The sequence below is a fragment of the Cavia porcellus genome, unplaced genomic scaffold, assembly GCF_034190915.1.
Source record: "Cavia porcellus strain 051 isolate PalLab524CR breed Dunkin Hartley unplaced genomic scaffold, mCavPor4.1 scaffold_6, whole genome shotgun sequence".
Lineage (NCBI taxonomy): Eukaryota > Metazoa > Chordata > Mammalia > Rodentia > Caviidae > Cavia > Cavia porcellus.
This window is the reverse complement of record NW_026947489.1, coordinates 30003858-30031037: the sequence shown is the minus strand read 5'-3', so window position 1 is coordinate 30031037 and position 27180 is coordinate 30003858. Positions and strand designations below refer to the sequence as shown.

Genomic DNA, 27180 nt, shown 5'->3' with positions numbered 1-27180 from the left:
TTCTCTGTCCACACAGTCGGGACAGAATCTGCCTCCTCTACCGAAGACATTAGTGCTCTGTGCAGCGACCCAGACCAGCAGCTCAGACCCTGATCCAGAGACAAGAACCGAGTTGTCAACTAGAACCCAGAGCACTGCCCCCATCCACTTGGGCACCAATAGGTCTCAGGCCTTGCTTTTCAGTGTCCTGCCGAGGTTGGGGTAGGGGTGGGAAGGTTGAGGCGCTGGGGAAAGGGTTCTTGTGGGAAGAGAGCTGGTAATATCAGGGTGTGGATGGACATGGGAATTGCCATCCACCCTTCGTGAGCTGGAGCCCAGGAGCACCACACCCTTGTAAACCTGCCCCTCCCAGCAGCTGCCTGCCCCTCTGCGGAATCCCACCAGCATGGCAACTGCTGCGTGCAGAACAGAGCAATAGCTCCCCGCCTAGTCATAAACCAAAGTGCTAAAAAATAAAAATTAAAAAACCAAAGTGCTCTGTCCACCGCCTAGGATGTTACCACGGCAGGCTGGTGTTTTTCAGAACAACATTCCTAAAAGGGGAGTGACCTAGCATAAATGAAAGAGAGCCCAGTCTCTCTACTCAGAGTCCCCAGAATGGCATTTGGTGGGGAGGCTCAGGGAAGTTTCTAATGTCTCTGTTCTGTTTTGTTTTGTTTTTAATCTGCCAAAGAGGAAAAGATTATAGCACCTCCAAGAGCTGAACCAAGGTCAGCAATACTATAGAAGAGCCTGACACACACAGGCTTTCCCTGCACCTGATAAGGAAAGAGGAATCACTCTACTCCACTCCATTTTTCAAGTTGTTTTCCAAAAACAGTTATGATGTTTTTGATTTTACAGCTCTAATTGAGGGCAAATGGATGTGCTATAAACTGTGCATATTTAAATTTAAATTTAAATTGCAGCTGTAACCCCAGCACTCTGTGAGGCACAAACTGGAAGATCACAAATTTGAACCCAATCTGGACAATTTAGCAACTTAGTGAAACTCTGTTTCTGAATAAAAAATACAAAAAGTCTGAGGATATAGCTCAGTCACAAAGCCTTAGGCTCAGTCCCGGAACCACAAAAATAAACAAACAAAATGCGCAGCTTAATGTTTTGCCATACGTGTGCTCCATAAAACCCTCATCACAGTCTAGATCAGCTCCAAAATGTCTCTGTCTACCTTCCCAGTGTCTCCTCCCATTCCCTCACTTTCCATCTTCTTCCCAGGCAAATACCTATCTGAGGTCATTATTAATGAGTTTACATTTTCTAGACTTTCCTAGAGAAGGAAGTATACTGTATGTATTCTTTGTGTTTGGCTTATTCCATCTAGTATAGTTATTCTGCAATTCAGTCACATTTTGTTCCTTCCTATTATTGGATAGCATTCCACTGAATACATAGATCACACGTATGTAGTGTTTATTCATTCACTTAGTGGTGAACATTTGAGAAACTGCCATTAGCTAGTCTAAAACCTACTGTAGCACTCAGTACAATTCTTTGTGAGGACTATGTTTTCATCTCTGTTGAGTATGCAGCACGTATCACTTTTTCTTTTTTGAAGCCCTGGGATGGGGTGGGGGGGAGTGGTTCGAACCCAATGTTTGCACATGCTGGGAAAGCACTCTACCACTGAGCTACATCCCCAACTCCGTTACTTTTTAAGAAATGGATGGACCACAGTTCAAGTACAGTCACTTAGAGAAGCTCTTAACAGGCAGACCTGGAAAGAATGGCAGCCTTTACTTTCCAGCTCCTGATTTTACATGGCTCCCATCCTCTTTGATTGAAAGGGTCCAACCAAGCCCTTTTGCTCCACTGAGGACAAAGCCTTTGACTTCTTCAGTTTTGCACAGCATTGTAGGGCCAGGGAAGGCCGCTTCCTTCTAAATACATAAACAAAAGAGAAAAAATAAACACAATTATAAATCACAGAGAAGGAAGCCAGTTAGTACCCAACCATACTAATTGCAGCCCTTCATTCACTCACCAAATATTTTTTGAGCACCTGCTAATTTCAGAAAAATTCCAAAGGGACAGTCCCTGGGAATACAAAAGATCAGTCCCCAAGGGGGGCACCACAGTCCATTTGAGGATCCCCAGAGGCCATGAGAGCAACATACCTTAGAAGAAAGGATCCAGGGAGCTAAGGAGCTTGTCACAGGGCCCCTGCTCTGTGTGTCAAAGGACACTGAACCAGGGCTGCAACCCAGCAGATCAAGGGGCTTGAGAGTGCTGAGAAAGCTAGTGGTCTGGGTTCCCACGTCCTGGGTCCTTTCCCCATCATCAGGGTCCCATCCCGAGTCTCCATTTCCATGAGATTTCCATTCCCAGGCTAGCTCCCTGGGCTGGGCAGCATCTTTGAGCACTCAGGCCTGGCCTAAATCAAGGCAAGGAGCATACCAGGTCTTCCTGTAGAATCTTTTTCTCAATCCTTACTCATCTGAGGGAGCCACTGGCTTAACTACTGTGTATAAAGGATTCGTGTAGGCCCTGACACTTAGGGAGCTCCATAAATGTTTAAAACCAGCCCCCGGTGCTGAACACCTTCACCAGGGCTGGGAGCCCCCAGTTTGGGTCCATGCCATCTCATTACCAGACCAATGTGGTAATGGATTGCTCCTCCCTGTTTGCTATAGAGACACAACACATCCTGTTTCTAGTTGATCTTTGCCCAGATGATACTGATAAGCCCATCCCTCCCCTTTCCCCTGCTCCCACTATCCTGGCAGTATATCTGACTCACCCTGGCCCCTCATCCTGTACAAATACACCCGAGGACACACAGAGCCTCAGCCGTTCCGTCCCTGCCCTGCACTCTCAGGTAAGGCCCTGGCTCAGCTTGGGAGAAAGAGGATCTCTGTGAGAATGTATTGGGGGGGGGGGTTGTGGTCACTCTGAATGTGTGCGTGTGTGTATATGACACTGGTACATTGAGGGTCTGTCTCGCAGGGGTGTCAAGTATTGCTTAGTGAGTGTGTGAGGGCCATGTGGCTGTGTTTCTGGGCTCACGTCTTCCCAGCTGCCCTGTCCAACTCCTGTGCTGAGACCCTGTATCTCCATTCTCTACTTAAATTACAGTAGACTTCCAGCCTCTGCCGCGCCAGGTAGAGTGATGACTGTATGACTGCATTCTCTCCCTTCCAGAGTTGCCAACTTTGGTCCCCCCACAAAGGCTGGGCCTGAATTGGGAAAACATATTCCAAGCCTTTCTTCTAACGTGTACTTGACCGGCCCTAAGGTTTTCTTTACCTCTCCCTCCTTCCAGTCCAGCCTAATGGTCTCTTCCATATAACTAAGGGGAAGGATGAAGGAACAATAAACAGCATAGGCCTACTCCAGAGACTTGCTCAAACTGAATGTTTGTGGCACAAGCAGGAGCTTATAAAGGAGCACTCAGTGGGGCAGAGATGAAGCTCAGGGTAGTGCCCGCTTTATGTATGCAAGGCCCTGTGTCCCACCTCCAGCACCAAGAAAAAAAAATTGAAAGAAAAAGAGTGTGTCAAGAGGTGCAGGGGACTAGCTTTTCTATCTATAAGGGACCATGGCTTTTGTCATACTGGAGTGTGAGCTCAGGTGCTCAGAAACCATGGGTACCAGAGGGCCCTGCTGCCAAGTTTTGGTCCTTTGGTACTGTCTGCTTTGGAACCACTTTGGGGTTGTCTGTTGTGGCTTGTGTACCAGTCCAAATAAGAAGTGACTGGGCCTCAGCAGCAACATCTGATGAGAATGCTGGTGAATGACAAATTGACTCAGGCCACAAATTGACAAATTGACTCCTACCCTCTCCTGACCTGGGTGGGAGGGGACAGTAACAGGCAGTTCCAATCCCAGAGGGCTTTCTATTCACTTCTACTGCAGGGCCAAAGACATGGGTCTCCTGGATGCCACAGAAGCCCCTTCCCATCAACCCCTACTGCTCTTCCTCGCTCTTGATGTACACTCTATCTCTCCAAGCCTCCCTCTCCCACTCCTCTGCCAGGTGTTAACACAGGGACCTCTAGGGAAAGGGGACCATGACCTGGCACATGACAGGCACACAACATGAATAATGAATATGATTGAAATTGATACCCATGGAATTAACAAATTCACAAGTGAATCTGGGGGTAGGGTGGTTGTAAAGGACCCAAGGTTTAGGGTGATACCAAAGGCCAATACAGTTCTTGTCTCTGTTCTCTCCCTATGTGTGTGAAACCCTGGTACCTTTTTTTTTTTTTTTTTTTTTTTTTTGGTCTTTTTTTTGAGACGGGGTCTCACTATGCAGTTCAGGCTGGACTGGTCTCGAACTTGCAATGATCCTCTCACCTCAACCTTCCAAGTGCTGGGATTACAGGCATGAGCCATCACGCCCGGCTCCCTGGTACCCATTTAACACTTGTGCCAGCACCCAGAGCGCCAGTTCCACACTAGATGCCAACCTAGACAATCTGAGCACATGCACCCTTTGAAGGGGTCGTGTGTGTGCATCCCCGGAAGGGAACAAGGAAGGAGACAATGAGATCACCCGAAACTAAAACTCTTTTAAATCACAGGTGTTTCCGTGTCACTTCTCGCTCCTGCCCCACAAAGATGGATCCAGGTAAGCAGTATGGCTGGGAGGCTCTGGACGAGAGAAGGAAGAACGGTGAAGGCACAGGCAGCTAGTCTGCCATAGCCACTGTACGCCAAGGACATGGGCGTCCAGGGTATGGGCGTGGCAGGAGGGCTCTGTGATATACACAAGCCCTTACGCCCCGCAGAACGTTTTACAGCTTAAGAAACATGTTCCCACAACCTTCATCTGCTGGCTCTTCCACCTCAGAAAAAAAACAGGCAGCTCCTTCTCCCCTTGTCCCTGAGGCCCAGGGAAGTCAGGGTCATGCTCGGGGTGAGGCCAGGAAGCAGGGCCAGGGCTGAAGCCTTGGCAACCATGGTGTTGGCTGCCTTCAAAGAGCAGGAAAGAAATGCACCAAGAAGCCGTACTTCACCACTCAGGTGGCTACTGCAGAAGGAGCCTACTGCGCTCGCAGCTCGCAGCTCGCAGCTCGCAGCGGGAGGTTGCACAGCCAGCCCAAGGGGATTTCTGGCAAGAAGCAAGGCAGGGTGCAGCTGGAGAAATCATTAAGTGCCAAGAGGCAAGAATGAGACCAGAAGGTTGTGAGTAGGGAGTCAACAAGTTGCTCTGAGGGGCTGAGATATATAAGGGACACAAGGGAATCAGTGGAGACACTGGGTGGCAGAGGAAGGATCAGGGATTGTCGCAGTGAAGTGTGGTTAGGTGGCAGATGGCCACCAGGGCCCGGCAAAACATTCAGGCCTCGGGCCAGGCCCCACGCCACCGGGAGCGCTGTCAGTTCTTGAATACACAGGATGCAGTGCTGAATTTTGTATCGACTTTCAATACAAATCTATTGTTGGGTGACAAAGGGAGGGACAGTTGCCAGGCAAGGCTCTGAAAAGCCTTATTATGGGAGGGGGTGTGGACACAGAATCATTGTGACCAGATGACCAAAGCTATTTCTTTCTTTCTCTCTCACAGGTCATAAGGTAAGAAAATTTCCCTAGCTTCTCCCTTTCTTCCCAAATGCCATGTTCTCCAGACCTCCTGCTTCCCTCCTAGACCCCCCAGTTGCCTCAAAAGAAAAAGCAAGAGCAGAATTAGGCAGCAGCCTTGTGAGGGGGGCATCAATGCATTCATCGAGCTCTGCCTGCCGGGCCCTCTCCTTGGCTTCTGTCCTCTGTTTTCCCATCTGTCTCTCTCCTTCCTCACTTCCCCGCTCCAGCAGCCCATCCTCTCCTGCTGTTTCCCCGCCTGTTCTGTTCCTGGTTGCTACCCCCACAGCCTTGCTGGATGCTTGGCTTGCTCCCAAGTCCTAACCACACTGCCGGCCCCTAGGACAGACTCCTGCCATGGAGGGGTGCCCTCCCTTCCCATCAGCTACCACAGCCCACTGGTTCCCGGGCTTCCCTACCAAAAAAAAGCCATAGAAGGAGAGGCAGGAAGTGGCTGAATGGGGCAGGGACTGCTCTACCGTGGTCAAAGGAACCCCCAATCCTGGAGCCATGTCTTCTACACTTGTACCAAACCCTTATGGAGACCTGGGACACAAAGCAGAATGGGGAGCTATTGCACCCCTCCTCCACAGGGCCCCGGGGCTCCAGTACAGAGGCAGGATGGTGTCTCCTTTTCCCTGAGCCTGTGGCAAGAGACAAGAAATTCCCTTGCCTTTGGGGTTTGAGGACTGATTCTAGTCAAGACAAGTTAGACCATACAGATCCTCAGGTTCATAAGTGTGATGATTGGGTGCTCATGCTCCATGCATGACATGTGCCTCCTTTGAACCTTGTTACGACCTCGGCACATTACCCATCTGACGTGAAAAAAAAAAAAAGTTAGACCATACAATTCCAAGACCTCCTCTGAGGGGTAAAACTTGGACTCTGTTTTCTATTCTTCCTGATTCCTTGGGTCTTATATCTGCTGGAGGGAGAGACTCACAGTACATCCATCATCATATATACAAAACCATGCATGTATGTGAGTACTCAGCAGGTGTTTATAAGCATCCACCTATGTGCAGGTACCAAATACAGCCATATGTATATAAATGCACCCACTACATAGCAGGGAACAGGCCCTCTTTGCCTTCTACCTCCTACCCTTGGTCTCCTTCACACTGGCCTAGCACTTCCCTACCCCTAGTCCTCAGGGAGCTCATCCCTGCTCCTAAGTTCAATTAAGCCTGTAGGTCTAGCCTGGCAAAGCTTCTCATCACTCTGCAAGAGTTCCTGGGTGAGAAAAGGGGGAAGATGGGGTAATTCTGCTTCTTAATTACATGTAATTGGTCCAAGACTAGAAGTCATGGCTTAGTTCTAGGAACTAGAACAAATAAATCGAGATTCCTCCCCTTTTGTCTGCTTAGTGCTCAAATGGCTTCAAGGTAAAAGGACCAAGGCCAAGAGTAGTCACTTGCTACCCCTTCCATTACATTTACTACCCCAGCCCTTCACTACAACCCTACACTGGTACCCAAGACTCCTAAGTCCACTGGGTGGTTGGGTGAAGAGGAGTTGACTGCAGGTGAAACTGGTACTGACCTCAGACTCTGATATTGCTCATCTCTCTTTCCACAGGGGCACTGCCATGGCGGTCATCCTCCCCCTCCCCCTCCTGGTCATGTGTACCCCCCTGGCCATTGTCCTGGGGGGCCCCACCCACCAGGACATGGTGGACATCCCCATGGCCATGGTCCAGGGCACTGTCCTGGGGGACCCCACCCACCAGGACATGGTGGACATCCCCACGGCCACGGCCACGGCCACGGCCACGGCCACGGCCATGGCCACGGCCACGGCCATGGCCACTGCCATGGTCCACATCATTGAGGAATAAGAAGAAAATAAGACACAAGAAAAACCTGAGTGGGCTGCCCTGCCGACCTGCCATGGAACTTGAGCCAACATCTTATCTTCCTACTAAACAGCCTCCTGAAAGCAATCTATTCTAAGTGCCTTCTTTCACACTCAATTCAGGGACCCAGTTATCTCTGAGTTCCTCTGCTATGAATCCAACCTGGCATTCTCAGAAGCTGCCTCAGTGGTACCTGAAGCATATGGCCGGATAAGGCCACCTTCCTCATTTCTGCCTTTCCCATCAAAAGGCCTCAAATGAAGTCCAGTCACCACTGCCCCATCCTATGCACCCTCAGATCTAGTGGCCCTTTTGAGGTTCAAATTCATTTTACAATCCAAAGATGTCAATGGCTTCCTACCACACCTGGATTTCTTAACCATTCCCTGAAAATACATTGATGTTTCCAACCTCTTTAACTTACTTTGCAGTACTTCATCTCCTGCCTCAGGTCAGGGAATACCCTGTCTCTACTACCTCCATCTTCCAAGCCCACTGAAGCCTCCTCACCTCTAGGCTTTCCCTGAAGCCTGTTAGGAAGAGCGGTCTTTCTCTCTGTCCACTGCACCTTTTCTGCCACAAGCTACATACAAGAGATGGTATCAGTCGATCTCAAGAGACTCATCTCACCCTGCCCAGATGGCACCAATTTATGGGCTGGCTCTTTATCTCTCCAAACCGAACTGTAAGCTATGCAGGATACTTGTACACCACTAGGTTTCCCAACCTGTCATAACCCTGTCAGTTATGTCTTGCATAGACGGGCACTGGCACACACTGAAGGGATATCTACAATTCAAACCTTGGTTCTCACTCCCCAGTCCTGTTTTCAGTCAAGGCACCTTCATGCCTGCGCAGTCACACCTTAAACGGCCTGCTTTCTGCCAGTCCAAATCCACATCCGGGACACTCGCAGCTCCCAGGCTTCTCACAAGGCTGATATTCATTCCAGTTCCCTGCTGCCCTCTAGTCAGGCCGGTTTGCGGCCGTCCCTGTCGAAGCACTCTGCTGGTGTCACCCTCACAGCTGTTCCCTGAAGGGAGAGCCAGCAGGTGTCCCGCAGTGCGCGGCGCGCAGGTCCGTCTCAGGCTGAGGTGGGAGCAGTGGCTCGGAGACGCGGGCTGGGCCTTCCCCCTCTGCCCGCCCCCCGCATCCCTGTCTCCTTCCCTCCTCCCCTTATTGCGCACTTCAATAACCGAGCGGCAGCTCCACCACGGAGGGCCGCAGAACCAGGACAAACGGACAGGAAGACAAGACCCATCTTGAACAGAGAGCCAACTCCCCGGGGAAGAATGGAGGGGGCTAAGAGGAGCCGGGAGAACCGCGGGAGCCAGAGCCCCCAGCATCAGCTCCCTTCAGCGCCCCACACCCGCAGCCATGCTGACCACGAGCCCCCCACCCAGTGCGGTGGAGCCTAGGGAAGCTTCAGGCTCCGCCCACCACAGCTTCATGCTCATTGGCTGAGTTTCCCGTAGGCCCCGCCCAGCGACAAGCCGCTGGCGGTGACGCATGCGCACGAGCCTGCCTCTGCCACTGCTTCAGCACCAGAGCTCGGACAGCGGCGCCGCCCACGGGCATGGACGGTGGTAGTAGCCGCAACTGCTGCAGCAATCCGTCTTCTGGCCTGCGTCCGAAAGGGGAGCTACGGCCCAAGTGTGATGTTTTAGGCTTGAACGGCAGCTCCCTAGACAGGTAGGGAGGACCTCACTGCAGAGCCGGTTCGCAGATCTTCTCAGGACCCCTGCTCCAGGTATCCTCAGTGGTCGCCATCTATCATACCATTCATCTCCACCCCTTCCCAGACCTTTTTCCCGGGCGGGGGGCGGGGATGGTCAGCCAGCCCTCATCCTGCCTGGGTAATTTTCTTGCTCCTTGATACCCCCTAGTGTCAGCCCCTGTCGCCCTCGCCGCCTGGAGACCTGCCCCTCCCCTCGATCCTATCTTTTCCTCTAGGACTGCGGTTTCCCCCTTCCCTGGCCTCAGGAGCCCCTCCCTGTAGGTCCTGCCTCTGTGTTGTCTTCGCAGAAGGCCCCAAACCGCAGCGACGTCAGTCTGGGCCAGCGTGTCACTGTGCAAGGGGGTGCGCATGGGCCATGGACCAAGAGCCAAGGCAGGAGTCCTGGGGGAGGGCAGACATTCAGCAGCTACATCAGGACTGTCTTTATCCATCACTCTCTTGTTTTCCTTTCCATCACCATCGCTCGCTTGCCTGCTCTGCATGGTCCCAACTGTGCACGTATTCGTGTGAGTCAGTGTGGCAGCCACTGACACTGGAGCAGCTATCATGGGCAGGCTCTGAGGCTTAGCAGGGGTGTGAATGACCCTTGAAAGAGCTTCAGACTGTGGGACCCGAAAGACACCTTTCTTCTGAAGGTCCATCTCCAGATCCAAGTGCCTGTCCTCTTCCTTCTTCCACCATATATGTGACGAACAGCCCAGCCAGGTAGCAAGATGGCGCAATTTCTGTGCCCTGCCTGGCTCTGCTGTCTCCAGAGTCTCTCCCCAACACGGTCTTTCTGTTCTGTCTGAGCTGAAAGCAAAGATATGCTTTAGGGCAAAAAAGCAGGGACAGACACATTATGTCTCAATCTCCCCAGTTGAAACGTATATTTTGTACCTCAGAGGAAAGAGAAAGACCCACAAGTACAAATGGTTTCTTCCATCTATTGCTAATACATCAGTCTGGAAGGCATAGAACCTTCTTATTTGGTAGGATATGACACAAAATGAGTATGTTCTCCATACCAGGAGCCTAACTGAAACTACAGCCAAACTAAAAGAGCCAGGGCATAGTTGGGCCCCAGAGTCAGGGACATCTGCAGAAGGAGCTGGGGAGTCATTTTCTGTCTGGTGTATCTTGCCAAGCATCAGCCCTGTCTGGTCTACTTATTTCCCCTGAGCACAGGAACCACTTGTTCTGTTCTAGCAATTTCCTAGGAACTCTGGCCTCTCTCTGCCCTTCCTCCAAAGACCATGTATATTATGCAGACTTAGCAACACAGTTCAGTTCAATTCAAGGAATACAGATATGCTCCTGATGAGTTAAGTAGCACTCTGGGAATATATAACCAGTGAACAGAGAGAGAGAGAGAGAGAGAGAGAGAGAGAGAGACGCAGATTCAGACGCAGATGCAGATGCAGACGCAGACACAGATGCAGACGCAGACGCAGACACAGACACAAAAGGAAGCAGTCTTCTTTTTCTTGTAATAGGGATTGAACCCAGGGCTGGTACATGTAAAGCACATGCACCCTAATACAGAGTTACATCCCATCCTACCCCCACCCCACCCCAATTGTGTTTTATTTTTTGAGCCAGGTTCTTACTTTGCTGTCAAGGCTGGCCTCAAACTCTTGGGCTCACACAATACTCTTGCCTCAGCCTCCCCAGGGGCTGGAGTTACAGGCAACAAAACATTGGACCCAGCCACTCTATCATCTTGTGCAAGTGCATTGATTATAAAGAAATTTGAACTGTTTAATCCTTTTTTCAGTATTGAACCATAGGCCCACCCCACCCCCACCCCCCACCCCCCTTTTAAAGACAGGGTCTCACACTAAGCTGCTAAATTGTCCAGGCTGGGGTCAAACTTGACATCTTCCTGCCTCAGCCTCCCAGAGTGCTACCATGCCCAGATGAGATAGTTAACTCTGTGTTTTTCAAATTACCTCTTTAATTTTATAATGGTATAAGCTGCTCCTCATTTGTCCTTACCACTCTTTGGGATTATACTGATGTCCAGATGACTGAGATTTGTGGGCTTGGAGCACAGGGTTAATGTACATACACACTTGTGGCACTCCCAAGTTTGTGACCCTATCAGCCAGCCCCTGATTGAAGAGATGTTGGCCTCCTATGAGCCCAGTGTCACCACTTTACATCCTCCTCCTTGCCTGCCTGCCTCTGTCACTTTACAGGCCAGTGAGCCAGGTGGGCATCCCAGGAAGACACTCATCCTAGCAGGGTCATAAAATTGACAGCGTAAAAACAAACCCCCCATGGGGAACGGAGGACTGGAAAGCTTAACTCCTTAGCTGAGTCTCCTGAGAGCAGAGGGCAGTATAGGCCTGGCAGAAAAAAATTTTTTTATTCTGAAAAGAGTGGAGTTTGGCTCTTTTCATTGGGAGAATTCAGACAAAGGCCAGCTTTACCTCCGTCAGGATTGGGAGGAGGAGGTCATCAAATTCTGCCACACTGGTAAAGGCAGGAAAGGTAAGACGGGAAGAAGCTGGACCCCTGGAGAGAACAGAAGGGGCTGAAGGGCAGAAGTGAGGTTAGGCAGACCTGACAGGAGCAAACCAATGGATGAAGCCAAATCCTTCTATTTATTTTGTTTGTTTTCTGAGACAGGGTCTCACCATGTAGTGTAGGCTGGCCTTGAAACTTGGCCATCCTCCTGCCTCGGACCCTCAAGTACTGGGATTACAGGTATCTACCACATGCCTGGCTCATCAAAATCCCTTTAGAAATAAGGCAGGGCAGAAGTTTAGGAGGGTTACCAGGGAGGGGCCCACTTTCCTCTAGCACCCCTGGTATGTTGGCCTCCTCAGATGCCACTGATACCTCAAATGGGGGCATGGCTCTTCGGATAAGCCCAGTGTTTGGTGCTCTAAGAACTCACAATGGAATGGCCACAGTAGGCCTCTCTCCTCCACCTGGGCTGACCCTGGCAACCATGGTTTATGGATCTTTGGGCCTTTAGGACCCACCCAGATTGAGCACAGTGCTGAGAACGTGACACTGCTATAAAAATAAAATAAAATATCCTCACTTCTACACATAATCAGGCCACTCATCCAGCTTCTCTCAGCCCACAGAACTTGGCCTTCAGTGGCCTTTTAGCTGCCAGAACCCTGATTGCTTAAGTCATTAGCTTTATGGAGTCATCTGAGGTCTTGCTTTAGAACAAATTTGGTCTAGTTCCTAATTTTCTAAATGTTCAGTTAGTAAAACATAAGTATTTAAATCATGAGATCAAATTTCAGTGCCACTTGTAGATGACAAAAGTACTTATAACTATATATGCAGTGAGATTCTCAAGGAATAAGTTCTGAATTGGAGCTATTACCTGAGATGCCCAAGGAAGACAAACTGTAAATACGAATACGGTTTTTAAAGTGCATACTCCCTGCAGTAGTGAGTGTAAGTAAAATCAGGAAGGCAAATGTGTCTCCCAATGCCAAGCTCCATGCCAGGCACCTCACATATTTTACATCACATGTCAAAACTGAGACGTGAGTCTGCCATGGTGCACATGCCTGTAATGCCATCTACTTGGGAGCTGAAGCAGCAGTATCACAAGTTCCAGGTCAGCCCAGGCAACTTAGCAAGATCCTGTCTCAAAAGTAAAAGAATACAGAGGGTTGAGGATATTGCACTGCCTGGGTTCAGTCCCCAGGAGAGACAGAGATAGAGACAGACAGAGACAGGCAGGAGACAAAGACAGAGAAACAGAGAGACACAGACAGACAGATAGAGTTAGAGTCAAAGAGTCAGAGAGAGATAGACAGAGGAGGAACAGAGAGACACCGAGACAGACAGAGACAGAGACAAAGAGAGAAACAGAGGAGAGACAGAGAACAAACAACAAACAACAACTGTGAGAGGCAGGCCAGGTGTGGTGGCGCACATCTATAATCTCAGCACTCAGGAGGCTGAGGCAGGTGGATCACAGGGAGCTCCAGGCCAGCCTGGTTACACAATGAGACCCTATCTCTAGTAAATAATAATAATGAAGCAAAAAAAAAAAAAAACCTATGAGTAGTAGACATTATCATCATATCTGCAGCAGATGAGGATCCCACTGATCCAATATTGTTAGTCTTTCCTAATGTCTAAAAGGTGACAGCTAAAAGGTGATGGAGCCAGAAGTCCCATTGACTGCCCCCTAGTTTTACCCTCAACATGAAGGTCCCTCCCAGATGCCTGGGCCAGCTGGTCATCTTCTGGAAGGAGATGCCAAGCCTACCTGTTTTTTCCAGTTCCCCTGCTTGGTCTGAGGGCAAACTCAGCCTCCCTAGATAATGCCTGCCTGTCCCTGTGGCTGGCTCCTGCTGGCCTATTGCTCTCAGCAGTACAACAGGTAGGACAGAAGCCAGGGCTAGCTCTGCATGGACCTTGCTTTTCCACAGGGTTTGGGCCAGTTCTAGAGGACTGGGAAGGCATAGAAGACAGGGCTCTACTAAATGCCCAGCCTTGGCAGTCAGTTCTTGGTCATCTTTTCCTGCCTGTGGGGTGGGACTGGACCCCAGAACAGGGCTAGGTCTATGCAGGGCATTGCCTTGAAGAATATTCTGGGAGAGAACTCACTGACTCCTTCCTATGCAACCCCTGCAAAGCGAACCTTCTGTGCCACACATGGCCCATGACAGGGTTTTTCTTTCTCAATAAACCAACGTCTCAGACTGACCACATCTCCCAACTATGGCAAGTGCTGCAGGGCAAGTGCTGGGTCTGTTCACCCCAGCACCGCTCTTAGCAGCAGCCCAGCACCGTGTGCATTCACTCCGCAGACATCTGGCTGCCTTCTGTGTGGGAGGCACCACTGGAGTCACTGGGATACAGAGATGAGCCATGCGCCCGGCCCCTCCCATTCTGCATGAGAGACAGGCAAGAAACACAGCTCGGTGCTTTATTATCCAGTCCCAACAAAGGCTACGAAGGATTCAGCGGGGTAACAGAATAGAGAGCTGGTGGATGATTCGAGAAAAGGTAGTGAAGGAAGACTTCTCTGAGAAGTAAAGCTGAATAGAAATCAAAGTCTAAACACACACACACACACACACACACACACACACACACACACCCAGGAGGCCAGGAATTTTTCTGGGGGAGGAGCAACCAGGCAGAGGGAAGAGAACAGGAGTGCTAAGATGGAACAAGAGTGCAGCAGGTGTTTAAAGATGTCTGTCAGTGGGGCTAGGGATTTAGCTCAGCAGCATAAGCGCCTGCCTTGCAAGCAGGCAGTCGTGAGTTCGATCCCTGGTACCGATAAAAAAACGAAAAAGACAAAAAAAAAAAAAAAAAAAAAAAAAGATGTCTGTCAAGAGAACAAACAGGCTATGCACAGTGGGGCACACCTATAATGCCAGCACTCTCGGAGGCTGAGGCAGGAAGATGACAAATTCCAGCCCATCCTGGGCAGTTCAGTAGCTAAGTGAGAACTTGTCTTGAAATAAAATACAGAAAAAGACCGGGGATATAGCTCAGTGCAAAAGCCCTGGGTTCAATCCCCATACTTAAAAAACAAAACAAAACAAACAACAAAAAAAGAGGAATCCAGCTGTAGCAGAAGGAACACAGGGCTACAGGTAAGAAGAACAAAGTTCAAGGGCCAGATCTTTACCTCTCACTCAACCTGTTTCCAAATTTATAATTCAGGGAAATACTTCCATGGGGGACTTTCATAAGAGTGATGAGACCATGTGTGCAAAAGCCTGTTTGCTGTCAAGCGGTGTCCACATGGCAGCCACTAACCATGCTTGTTAGGCACATAGGTGGGTGAGTAGATAAAAGAGTGAACCCCAAGAGTTGGCTGGGGATTCAGATCTGAGCCCTCCCCACCTCACCTCTCCTCTCCTCCAGGATTTGTAGTTACATAATCCCAGGACCCGTCTCCTTGTGCCTGTCTACTGGATGATTCTAGGGCCACCATCTCCACCTGTCTTTCCTGCCACCTCTCTCCTAGCCCCAGACCAAGGCCATGGCCCCTGAGGCGAGCCCAGAGAGAAGCTGCTCCCTCCACAGCTGCCCCCTGGAGGACCCTTCTGGCTCTTCAGGACCTGCACCGACATCCACCCTCCAGGCTCTAGATCCATCGGGCCCATTAGGCCCGGGTCATTTTGCCTATCCTCGAGCACCACAAGAATATCAAGAAGGTAGCTCGTTACTAGGGACTGGAGACCAGGCAGCTCTGTGCACCCATGGCTCTAATCGAAGCCCTTCCCCAGCCTCTTCCCAGCGTGATGGGGTCTGGAAGCCACCTTCTGTGCAGCGGCACGTGGTCAGCGTCAGGTAAGGGGAGCCCTGCATCCTGCCAGCTGCCCCTGGAAGGTAGAATGGGGCTTAAAAGCAGGCAGATTCCCGGGGCTTTGAACTCCTTTCTTAGGAGGCAGCACAGATGGCCCCTGCCGCTTCTGGAAGAAGCAGCCTTCCTAGGGTAAGAAGAGTTGGAATTTGGGAGTGGGGAAAGCTCTAAAAGAACTAATATCATCTTCTTCTATGTTCTTCCCCCTTTTTCTCACCCACACTGCCCCTAGCTCTACACACACACACACACACACACACACACACACAGGAGGACTCTAGCAAACAGATGTCTTTTCTTCTCTTCCACAGGCAGGAACGGGCCTTTCGGATGCCAAAGAGGTAGGCCAGGGCCTCGCCTGGACTCCTAAACTAGCTTCTCCTTGTATTCTCTGATTTACCCACTTCCTGGTGGATCCCGAGCTCCCCAGTCCCCTATAGCTCATCTGCCACCAACTCACAAGCTCCCTCCATCTTTCCCAGCTACTCCCAGCTGATTGCTGAGTGGCCGGTGGCCGTGCTGCTGGTGTGTCTGGCAGTCATCCTCCTCTGCATGCTGGCTGGACTGCTGGGGAGTCAGCTGCCTGATTTCTCCAATCCTTTACTGGTGAGGGGCCAAGGGGAAGTGGGGGTTCCCAGGCCTGGCCACTGCAACTCAGTTGGGGTGGGGCAGAGCTGGCCCAGCTAGGGGTACAGTAGCGGTAGTGGGCTCCTGACTTCCAGAGAACTGCAACAATGATCTAGAGGTCACATCCACAATCCAGGCGGGGATCAAAGGGCCATCACTAGGAAGATCCCCAGTGGAGAACTCCTCCTCTGCCCACCTGCTCTTCTCTGCCCTCCTCTATGCAGGGCTTCGAGCCTCGGGACACAGACATTGGACGGAAGCTAGAGGTCTGGAAAGCACTGCAGGCCCTCACGGGCCCCAAGAAGCTGCTTTCCCTTTCCCCAGACCTTGAGCCGAACAGGTAACAGGTTCACGTCTTTCTACTGAGGGTGGGAAAGGAGAAAGAACAAGGTTTCGAGGAGAGGGCATCGAATAACCTCCCAAGGCAGGTCAGAGGGGCCTGCAGGACTCCTCCTAAGGGTACACGGCACTTATACCCTCTCTATCTCAGCTCCAACTCCTTCGGCACTCTGAGCCCTGTAGCCTGGGGCAGGGCCCAGGAGAGCCTGGTTCGGGCACGCAGGATGGTGGAACCCATGGAAGACAAAGGGCAGGACAGCTTCTTCTGCGGCGCCCCTGGTAAGCTGCAGCCCCACCAGTGCTGCCCTCAGCAGTGGTCCCCACCCTACACAGTAAGATGGGCAGACAGAAAGGGAAGGAAGGCAGCCAGTCAGGGACGTTTAAGCCAAGGAGGCTGGGTCACAGCTGGGGGAAGAAACAGGGCTCAGTGCTCTAGCCAGGCAAGGTCGAGCTGGGAGGGGGTGGGATACAGAGGCAGGACCACACTCCTGGGAATCTGACTCTCAAAGATCCCAGGTAAACATCATCTCTTTGGTGGGCCCAGAACTTGGGGTCCACAGGCTGAATTCCAAGGGGGTGTATTGCAGATAAGAGCTATGCAAAGCTGGTGTTCGTGTCCACCTCAGGAGGCAGCCTGTGGAACTTGCATGCCATCCATTCCATGTGCCGGATGGAACAGGAGCAGGTGAGCTGGCTGGGGAGGTGCTGGAGGATTGTGGGAAACTGTATCTGCTCTCAAGGAAATACAGTCCCAAGCCAAACCGCCAGATATTGGCAGTCAGGACTGCCATGGTAGCCCAGGGAAGAGCAAAGTATTCCAGTCCTGCGGGAGGCTCTAGGTTTGGGTAGAAGACTCAGCTGCTTTTAGAAAATTCAGGCTTTCATAGCAGTTAGGGGCAAGAGAGCCCAATCAAGAGTCTAGGGATTTTCAAAAGGTCCTGGGTACTGGGTGTGGTGGTGCATGTTGGTAATTCCACTTACTCTGGAGCCTGAGACAGAATTGCAAACCTATGGCCAACCTGGGCAATTTAATGAGACCTTGTCTCAATAAAAATTAAAAAATAAATAGAGGAGGTTCAGAATGTAGCTCAGTGGTAGAGTACTTGCCTAGAATTCGTGATACCCTAGATTCAATCCGTAGGACCACAGTTTGATAAAATAAAATGGTCCTGAAAAAAGGACCTCAAAAGGTATTGAGGAGGCCCTTTCCCAGGGAGCTAAAAATTGAGCTTTAAAAGTCAGCCTTTAGCAACCTAAACAGGATCAATCCGATTATGCTAATTAGAAAACCACCTCCAATAACATCGGTATAAAGGGTTACTGCTAGAAAACAGTGTGAAAAACATGCCATAGCTGAAACACCCTGCTGAAACACAGCAGGATCTCTGAATTGTGTTCTAGGTCCTTAATTCCAGCACTCTCACACAGGAGGATCATAAATTCACGCCCCGCCTGAGTGATTTAAATCTTAGACCCTTTTTCAAAATAAAAAACAAAAAGGGCTGGGCATGTAATGAGTTTACAGCCAAGTCCAACCTGGACAATACAGCAAGGCCTTATCTAAAAAACAACAACAACAAAAACTGTTCTGGAATCAGAAATCTGAATTTAAAACCAGCTCTAAGGCTTCTTTGCTACATGACTTCTTAACCTCTCAAGGCCTTAGTATTTAGAGGTGACTGTTTTGTTTTTGTGGTGCTGGAGATTAAACTCAAGGCCTCATACTGCTAAGCATTTGCTCTACCCCCGAGCCACACTCCCAGCCTCTATGTATGGTAAACAGGGACAACAACAGTACCTCTTTCGTAAGAATGGGGTGACAATCAAACAAAGTGGAAATTTAGAAAACATAGCATACTGACTGGCCAAATAATGATGATTAGATAAACATGATCATTGCTGTTACTGTGATCTCAGGCCCAAGCCACATAGCAGTTAGGGGCAGAGCAGGTCCCCTGACTCCCAGGCACTACACCAGAAGTTGTGACATCAACAGCAGGATGGGAGAGGAGAGGACTCACATAGTCTGAAAAAGAAACAGCCCAGCCCCTAAGAGGCTGTAAGCAGCCCAGGGAGAAGGACAGGTGGCTGAGGTTCCACAGTGACCTTGATCCTGGAGTGTTCTGACCTCTTACTTTTCCCATTGTTTGCTTCCAGCTCCCTGGCCGGGTGGCCTTGTTCCATAGCTGTCAGCTCTACTCCCTCTCCTTCCTCCGCCCTCAGTCAGTACACAGCTGGGGTGCATGTCCTGTAGAAGCCTAGGGCAAAGCCTCTCAGGCTGAGTGAGGCCTTGGGCAGCACTTCTGAGGCTCCTTTTTGGTGGAGCTGAGATGTAGCTGCTGGCACTTGGATGGGGAGCCATGGGCAGTGCTGAGAGCAGCCAGTTGTGCTGGGCTGTCAGGATGCTGCTTAGTCCCTGTCTTGCAGCCTGAAAAGAGGATAGGGCTGGGAAGCCTAGGACAGGGCTCTGGACTGCCCCTGAGCTCTCTCCTGCCATGTGCCCTACAGATCCGCTCCCACCCCCGCTTTGGGGCTGTGTGCCAGCGTACAGCAACCAATGAGTGCTGCCCCAGCTGGTCCCTGGGCAACTACCTGGCTGTGCTCTCCAATCGCTCCTCCTGCCTGGACACCACCCCAGGAGATGCAGCCCGTGTGCTGGCCCTGCTTCGGTCTTGCGCCCCCTACTACCATCGCGGCGTCCTGGTACCCTCTTGTCTGGGACCTGGGCAGAACAAGTCTCCACACTGTGCCCAAGTTCCCACTAAGTGCTCCCGGAGCAGTGCCGTCTACCAACTCTTGCATTTTATGCTAGACAGGGACTTTCTCAGCCCCCAGACTGCCGACTACCAAGTGCCCTCCCTCAAATTCAGCCTGCTCTTCTTGCCCACCGTGAAGGGGCCTTCCATGATGGACATCTACTTGGATGGCCTAGCTGAGCCCCGGCTAGTTTCTGACAACTACACATCCATCAGCGGCATGGACCTGGGCATCAAGCAGGAGCTGCTGAAGCACTACCTGGCCCTGGACACAATGTACCCGCTGCTTGCGCTGGCTGCCATCTTCTTCAGCATCACACTCTACCTGCGTTCGCTCTTCATCACCATCATGGTGTTGGTGGGCGTGCTGGGCTCTCTCCTGGTGGCCTTCTTTCTCTACCACGTGGTCTTCCGCATGGCCTACTTTCCCTTCGTTAACCTGGCAGCCGTGGTCCTGCTCAGCGGCGTCTGCGTTAACCACACCCTCATTTTTTTCGACCTGTGGCGCCTCAGCAAGAGCCAGGTGCCCTCCGGGGGGTTGGCACAGCGCGTGGCCCGCACCATGCACCACTTCGGCTACCTGGTGCTGGTATCTGGCCTCACCACCGGCGCCGCCTTCTACGGCAGCTACCTGAGCCGCTTGCCCACGGTGCGCTGCTTCGCTATCTTCATGGGCACGGCAGTGCTGGTGCACATGGCGCTCACACTGGCTTGGCTGCCAGCCTCTGCCGTGCTGCAGGAGCGCTACCTGGCGCGGGGCTGCGTGCCCAGGGCGCAGGGCCCGCGCGGTGGCAGCGACCCCTGGCGGCTATTGCTGGCGGTGCACCGGCGGCTGCGTGGTTTCCGCAGGGCCGCCGCCATCCTCTCTCGCTTGCTCTTCCAGCGCCTGCTGCCCTGTGGCGTCATCAAATTTCGCTACATCTGGATCTGCTCGTTCGCCGCGCTGGCGGCAGGGGGCGCCTACATCGGTGGCGTCAGCCCGCGCCTGCAGCTGCCTATCCTGCTGCCGGCTGGCGGGCAGGTCTTCCGGCCCAGTCACCCATTCGAGCGCTTCGACGCCGAGTACCGCCAGCAGTTCCTGTTCGAGCAGCTGCCTGCGGATGAGGGGGGACACTTGCCGGTGGTCCTGGTGTGGGGGGTGCTGCCGGTAGACACAAGCGATCCGCTGGACCCGCGCAGCAACAGCTCCTTGGTGAGCGACCCCGACTTCATGCCCAGCAGCCCTGAAGCCCAGCAGTGGCTGCTGTCCCTGTGTCACGGAGCCCGCAATCAGAGCTTCTTTGGCTCGCAGCCACAGGGCTGGCCCACGCTGTGCTTCGTGGAGGCTCTGCAGCAGTGGATGGAGAGGCCGGCCTGTGCCCGCCAGGGGGCCGACCTCTGCTGCGGCCAGGCCGATTTCCCCTGGGCCCCAGAACTTTTTCTGCACTGCCTCAAGATGATGGCCCTGGAGCAAGGTCCCGATGGCACCCGCGACCTTGGACTCCGCTTTAATACCCACGGTAATCTGGCTGCACTGGTTCTGCAGTTCCAGACCAACTTTCCCTATAGTCCTGACTATGGCCAAATCCACCACTTCTACACCGAGGTCAGCCGCTGGCTGGCAGCTGAGCTGGGCAGGGCCCCTCCAGGCCTTCGCCAAGGGTGGTTCACCAGCCGTCTGGAGCTGTACAGTCTACAGCACAGCCTGAGCACCGAGCCTGCTGTGGTGCTAGGCCTGGCTCTGGCTCTGGCCTTTGCCACACTACTGCTGGGCACCTGGAATGTCCCCCTCAGCCTGTTCTCTGTGGCAGCTGTGGCAGGCACCGTGCTGCTCACCGTGGGACTCCTTGTTCTGCTTGAGTGGCAGCTCAACACTGCCGAGGCCCTCTTTCTGTCTGCCTCTGTGGGCCTCTCTGTGGACTTCACTGTCAACTACTGCATCTCCTACCACCTGTGCCCACACCCAGACCGCCTGAGCCGCGTGGCCTTCTCCCTGCGTCAGACTAGCCGCGCCACAGCAGTGGGGACAGTGGCCCTATTTGCATCTGGTGTGCTCATGCTTCCTGCGACGGTGCTGCTATATCGAAAGCTGGGCATCATACTCATGATGGTCAAGTTCGTCAGCTGTGGCTTTGCCAGCTTCTTCTTCCAGTCCCTGTGCTGTTTCTTTGGACCAGAGAAGAACTGTGGACAGATCCTCTGGCCCTGTGCACACCTGCCCTGGGATGCTGGAACTGAGGATCCTGAAGAGGAAAAGGCACGATCTGGGCCAGTGGCTCCTGGTACCTGCTCAGAGCATTATGAGCTTCAGCCACTGGCACGGCACCGGAGCCCCAGCTTTGATACCAGCACAGCCACCAGCAAGCTGTCCCACCGGCCCTCAGTCCTCTCAGAGGATCTGCAGCTGCATGATGGTAACTGCTGTGCTCGGCCTCCCATTGCCCCAGCGTCCCCGAGGGATCTGCTCCTGGATCACCAGGCAGTCTTCAGCCAATGCCCAGCTCTGCAGACCTCCTCCCCCTACAAGCAGTCTTGCCCCAACCCCAAAACCTGGGTCAACCAGAACTCCCAAGGACAGGAGGCCGAACCCCTGCAGGCTTTACCCGAAGTTCCAGCCCATTCCCCTAAGCCTCAGGCTGAAGAGCTTCCTGATGGCCTATCTTCCTCAGCCAGCACCCTGGAGGGACTCAGCGTCTCTGATGACACCTGCCTAAGCACCTCGGAACCCAGCGCACGTGTACCAGATTCCATGGGCGCCTCCCCAGAAGATCTGGATGACATTGGGAAGCCAGTTCCTGAACGGGGCCAGCTGAATGGGAAGCGTGACACTCTGTGGCTGGCGCTGAAGGAAACCGTGTACGACCCAACACTGCCCAACTCCCACCAGAGCACCTCCTCCTGGAAGGGCCGTGGGGGCCCAGATGGTAGCCCTGTGGTACTGCCCAACAGCCAGCCAGATCTCCCAGATGTTTGGCTCCGCAGGCCGAGCACCCACACCTCAGGCTACAGTAGCTGAGGGAGGCCAGACCTGGGTGCAGAACCCTGTCGGTGATGATAAGGCAGGGGCAGCACCGCCTGGAGCCTGAAGGTATTTCCCCGAATCAACATGGAGAAGCCTCGCCCTCCAACTGTGAATTTAAGACCCTGCCAGAAGTTCCAGCCTTGATCTGTCTGCTACTTGCCCCTTACATCTGGAGGATTCAATGGGGAGAGCTTTTGGAAGGAACACCAGGGCTTGCCTGCCCCCATGGTGCCAACAAGGACCCCCTCCTCTGGGATGGGGGAGGCCAGATGTGCAGCTCCAGCCGTTAGGAAGGCTGACCTGACCCTATACACCTGGAAAGACGTTCAGTGACTGTAAGGTGCCCTGCCCTGGGATCCTGCCAGGGTACCTCGCTGACCAGAAGCACCCTCAGAACCTCTGCAGTCCCTTAGATCTCATCCCTCTCAGAATGCTTCTCGCTCTTCAGGGAGGATCTCTGGATCAGAATTGGGCTACAGCTTCGGTCCTGAATGGCCTTGTTCTGCTCACACTCAATGGTCTGACCAACAGTTCTTCAAGGCCGGCTGGCAGAAATGGCTGTGGGGAGAGAGGCAGGAGAAGGAGGATGGTCATCCTCACAGCATCCCAGAAGTGCAAGATCCCTCTTTGGAAGCAGGCTCCAGCGCTCTCCCCTGTTGATAAACAGGAATCATCTTTCCATCCATGCACCTGTTGGTCTCCTTGGACTCTCACTACTTCACTACAGGGTGACCTGCAGTTGGTCAGGTTCATTTACCCCCAATTTGCAGGTAAAGACATTGAGACTAAGACTGACTGATTTATCCAAAGTCATATCACCTGTCAAAGGCAGAGTAATTTCTTAGTCCATTCTACCACCGACATTCCAAGCTTTCCTCCTGGCTACCTTGATCCTTTGTTCCTCTCATCCTCCTCCTCCTTTGATGTGTCTTTGTGAATCCTGCCTCCTCTCTGGGCCTCTCTGTCCCTAGAGAGAGCTGTACTCTGAGCCGACCCTAGAGTTCTTTCCTGTTCTCCCCTTCTCTGTGCTTTCCTCTGGAATCCTCAGACATCTCCCCACCGTGGGGCAGTGGGACCGGTCTGACTCTCCAGCTCCCCCATGGTCACAGGATGTGGAGCGGTCCTGAGGGTGGAAAGATGGAGCAGAATCCAGTTAAGGTAGGAACTCAGACCTGCCCTTTGAGGGAGTGGTTCTGAAGTTGCTCCCCAAATCAGGTCCCCAGTTTCCTAAGGATGCGTCTCTCTGTGAGTTATTCAGCAGACTGAAACTTGGCTTTCCTTCCCTTACACAGTCTGTCCTGAAGTTCCTTCCATGCAGGAGCTGATGACACTAGGTAGCATCACAAAATTTGGCCTCACTGGGAAACTGAATGTGGAAGGAGAATCAAACGCCCACCCTCATAAGTACCTTCTGTTTGGGAAAACAGGTTATATGCACAGGCAGACATCGTTGGGCTCAGTACCTCCAAAAGAGGTGACAGAGGCTCCTGAAGCAGGAATGACTTTGAGGTAGGCAAAGGAAGACCAAGCATCTCAGACTAGAAGGGAGCAGCAGCAGGACCATCAGAGGTTCACACATGTTATAGCCTAAGGACCCTCCCTCCCAAGACCCTTGTGTGCAAGCCCAACATGTGCAACAGATAAGCTTGAGCTACTCTGATGGTGCAGGTGAGAGACAGCCAGCCCAGCCTCCCTTTCTACTGCAGCTCTCTGTGGGCTTTGCAGAACTCCTCAGACTCTGGCAGCCCGCAGGATGCAGCATGAAAACCACTGATTCGCTGATTATGAGAGAAGGAAAGGGATTTTTCCAGGGCCAGACAGTCTGGGGAAAAGGTGGAGGTAAATCAGACAGTGTTCTTGTTCTACTCTGTCCTGTTGAGACCTGCCTTCCACCCCAGTCTGTGCAAGGTGGAGCAGGACCCAAATGAAACAGATGTAAGAATTGTGAAGAGGGGTTGGGGACTTAGCTCAGTGACTTAAGTGCCACTGGCAAGTGCAAGGTCATTAGTTCGATCTCTGGCACCAAAAAAAAAAAAAAAAAAAAAAAAAGGGAAAGAGAGGTCAGTACAGTACAGTACTGCAGAGAAATGGTTCCACCAAAATCCAAGGATGCTCAAGTCCCTTGTGTATAATCGTGCATTTGCATATATCCTACACATATCCTCTCATATACTTTAAATTGTCTCTAGATTACTTATGATATGTAATATGATATATATGCTGTGTAAATCGTTGTTATACTGTACTGTGTTTAGGTAATTATGACAAGAAAAAAAGTCTGTATGTGTTCATGTCTGATGTGATTTTTTTTCTAATAATGATTTTGGTCTGCTGTTGATTCAGTCCACAGTTATAGAAGCCATGGTTGAAACGGAGAGTTGACCATATAAGTGGGCTCCTTGCAAGATAAGTAAATCAAGATGAGTAACTCCTGGTCAGGCAGGTGGCCCACACGTGAACTCCCAGCAACTCAGGAGGCTCATACAGCAGGATCACTTGAGCCCAGGAGTTTGGGTCCAGCATAAACAACATGATGAGACTTTGTTTCAAAATATAAAACAAAGTGGCTGGGGATTTAGCCCAGTGGCATAAGCACCTGCCTTGCAAGCAGGTAATCATGAGTTCGATCCCTGGTACTGATAAAAAGGAAAAAGACAAAATATAAGCAATAGAAAGTTATACAAAAACCCCTGATAAGCCAGGTGTGGTGGCATATGCCCGTGGCATATTCCAGCACTCAGGAGACTGAGGCAGGAGGATGGCCACAATTTTGAGACCAGCCTAAACTGAGCTACACAGCAAGACTGTGTCTAAGATGGAGGGGAATCCTGACACCAGGAAAACAAGAGAGTAACTAGGACCTAATTTGAACCTGTCCCCCTGAGAGTTTTGGTGTCCCTCTCCTGCCATACTGGGGTTGAACCTCCACTTTTGGAAAAAAAATTCTTTTTCGTTTTGTAACAGGGTCTCACTAAGTTGCTCAGGTTAGACTGGAACTTGCAGTCTTTCTGCCTTGGTCTCCCAGAGATACTGGGGTTATCACTCTTGCTGGGTCTCTTTTCTTTACATCTAAGCAGCATTCAGGCTCTCTGGCCTATGGTTGCTCATCAGAATCCTTGTTTCTCAATGACGCGTAACTGTCTCTCTTTTTTCCAACCGCCAGGCTGGATGGAGGCCCTGGGGATAATGAGCCTTGGGGAGGACAAAGTGACCCATCTTCCTTTTTGCATTTAATTTTGTTTGGTTTGATTTTTTTGAGACAAGCACTACATAGTTCAGGCTGGTCTTGAACTCACTATGTAGCCCAGGCTGGCCTCAGACTCACAGTGATCCTCCTGCCTCAGCCTCCCAAGTGCTGGGATTACAGGTGTGTACCAATGTGCCTGGCTAAGTGATTATCTTCCCAAATCTGAGCAGTATTGCCTTGGGCAGGGGTATAGGTACTGTGTGCTTAAAATGCACAAGTCCTAGAGTCCTCTGGCACCAGAAAAAGAAAAGGCAAGAAAAGAAAAAACAATTCTGCCTTGACTTGGAAGCAGATGCAGTCTCTCCTGAGCAGATCACATAGGTTCTTGCCCTCCATGTGAAGAGGACCAGGAGGTACACGAAGCCTAAAGAATCTGCTCCCTCTTTTGTGTCTTGCAAAGAGAGCTGCTGCTATCTGGGACTGGGGCTTCAAACACTGTCGTGAATAGTGCTCTGAAGTTTCAGTGTGTGGTGGCCTGCATGGATAAATGGGCCCTTCTAGGGGATTTCTAAGTCCCAGCCTTATAGGCCATTAACCACACAATCCTACAGACAGACAGAAGAGCCAGAACAGCTTATGTGTTGGCTGGATTTGTTCTTTATGTCACCAGCCCCAGAGGGCTGGAAGAACACTGCCATCACCCAAAATGATCTCTTTAGAGGTGGGTTTGTAGCCAGGTAGGTGGAGTGCTTGCCTAGCATGCCCTCAAGCCTTGGCTTTGATCATCAGAGCTACAAACAAATATCCTCTCACATCTAGAGTAGCCAAACCAACAGCAGGCAACACACACCAGCATGTAATCCAACCTACCATTTTAGCCTTGGTTTTGGGATGTAGGACTTAATGCATTTCCAGTTTGCTTTGTATTTAAACATTTATTTTTTTCGTTATTATTTTGGTAGCCCTGGATTTATGTAGCTTAGAAGCATCAAGCATGGTGTATGAAAACCATTCAAAGCATCCTTCAAAATTCAAGAAATAGTTTCTCTCAACTGAGACACTGGAAAATAGGACTACATTTACACTTATTTGGACTTGAGGTCATTTCTCCTGTGTGACATAGATCCGTGATATGGTGCTACCACTGAGTTATAACCACAGGCAAAAGAAAGGCTTCCCTGACTGGAATTGAACCTGGGCCACAGTAGAGAGAGTGCTCAACGATAAGCTTTATACCACCAAGGGACACCTTTAAATATAACTTGGCATAGCCAGGTGTAGTGGTGCATGCCTGGATTTGTTAAGCCAGAAATCCTACCAGGTGGGAGACAGGAAGGAGGATTGTGAGTTGGAAACCCGCATGCATTACGTAGTAAGACCCTGTCTCAAAAAGAGTAAAAGAACTTGGGAACTTGGTTACTTTGAGAAACCCATTTATCCCTGCGTGGGTGTGGTGCTTTGATGTTGGACTGGCAGAATCTTAGACTTTGCTGACGTGGCCTATCATACCATGTCCCAGTTTGAGCAGATATTGCAAGAGACGTTTTGCAAGGGATATACAAGGCAGACTTCTCCAGTCCCCTCCAACTCACCCCATTCTTTCCCCAATGCAGGAAAGGAAAAAAAATAGGTGAGGGCTCTCAGGAAAGGGGATAACAATTGTGGGTGTAGCTCAGTGGTAAAGTGCTTGCTTACCATGCATAAAGCTCAGGGTTTACTCCCCAGGCCAAAAAAGGGGAAGGGGAGATGCAGTTTCCAACTTCCCCTGTCCTCCAGAGAGGAAGGCCAGTCGTTTCTTCCATAGCAGCCTTGTTTTATCCTGGGATAACATGGCCGAGCAGTGGGGAGTACCGTGG

At 51.4% G+C, this 27180-nt stretch overlaps 1 protein-coding gene, 1 long non-coding RNA gene and 1 other non-coding gene across 4 annotated transcripts; 2 read left to right on the top strand and 1 right to left on the bottom strand.

The window, feature by feature from the left end:
- Window positions 1-1396: 1396 nt before the first annotated feature.
- On the bottom strand, window positions 1397-8766 carry LOC134476404 (uncharacterized). The gene is made up of 2 exons (XR_010048013.1): window positions 8252-8766; window positions 1397-1880 (listed from the first exon to the last, which is right to left on the bottom strand). It is a non-coding gene; the product is annotated as an uncharacterized LOC134476404 (long non-coding RNA).
- Window positions 6252-6353, top strand: LOC111758505 (small nucleolar RNA U13). The gene has a single exon (XR_002792689.1). It is a non-coding gene; the product is annotated as a small nucleolar RNA U13 (small nucleolar RNA).
- A 165-nt stretch (window positions 8767-8931) lies between the features above and the next one.
- Window positions 8932-24428, top strand: Disp2 (dispatched RND transporter family member 2). Of its 2 annotated transcripts, none has more exons than XM_005006203.4 (8): window positions 8932-9137; window positions 15076-15401; window positions 15726-15755; window positions 15897-16020; window positions 16266-16381; window positions 16532-16659; window positions 16968-17065; window positions 18889-24428. In XM_005006203.4, exons 2-8 carry the CDS (start codon window positions 15091-15093, stop codon window positions 22129-22131), a joined length of 4050 nt encoding a protein of 1349 aa, XP_005006260.1. In that variant the 5' UTR covers window positions 8932-9137; window positions 15076-15090; the 3' UTR covers window positions 22132-24428. The 2 variants fall into 2 exon arrangements, with proteins under 2 accessions (XP_005006260.1, XP_003475472.2); XM_003475424.5 differs by having other exon boundaries at window positions 8938-9079.
- The last annotated feature ends 2752 nt before the right edge of the window (window positions 24429-27180 follow it).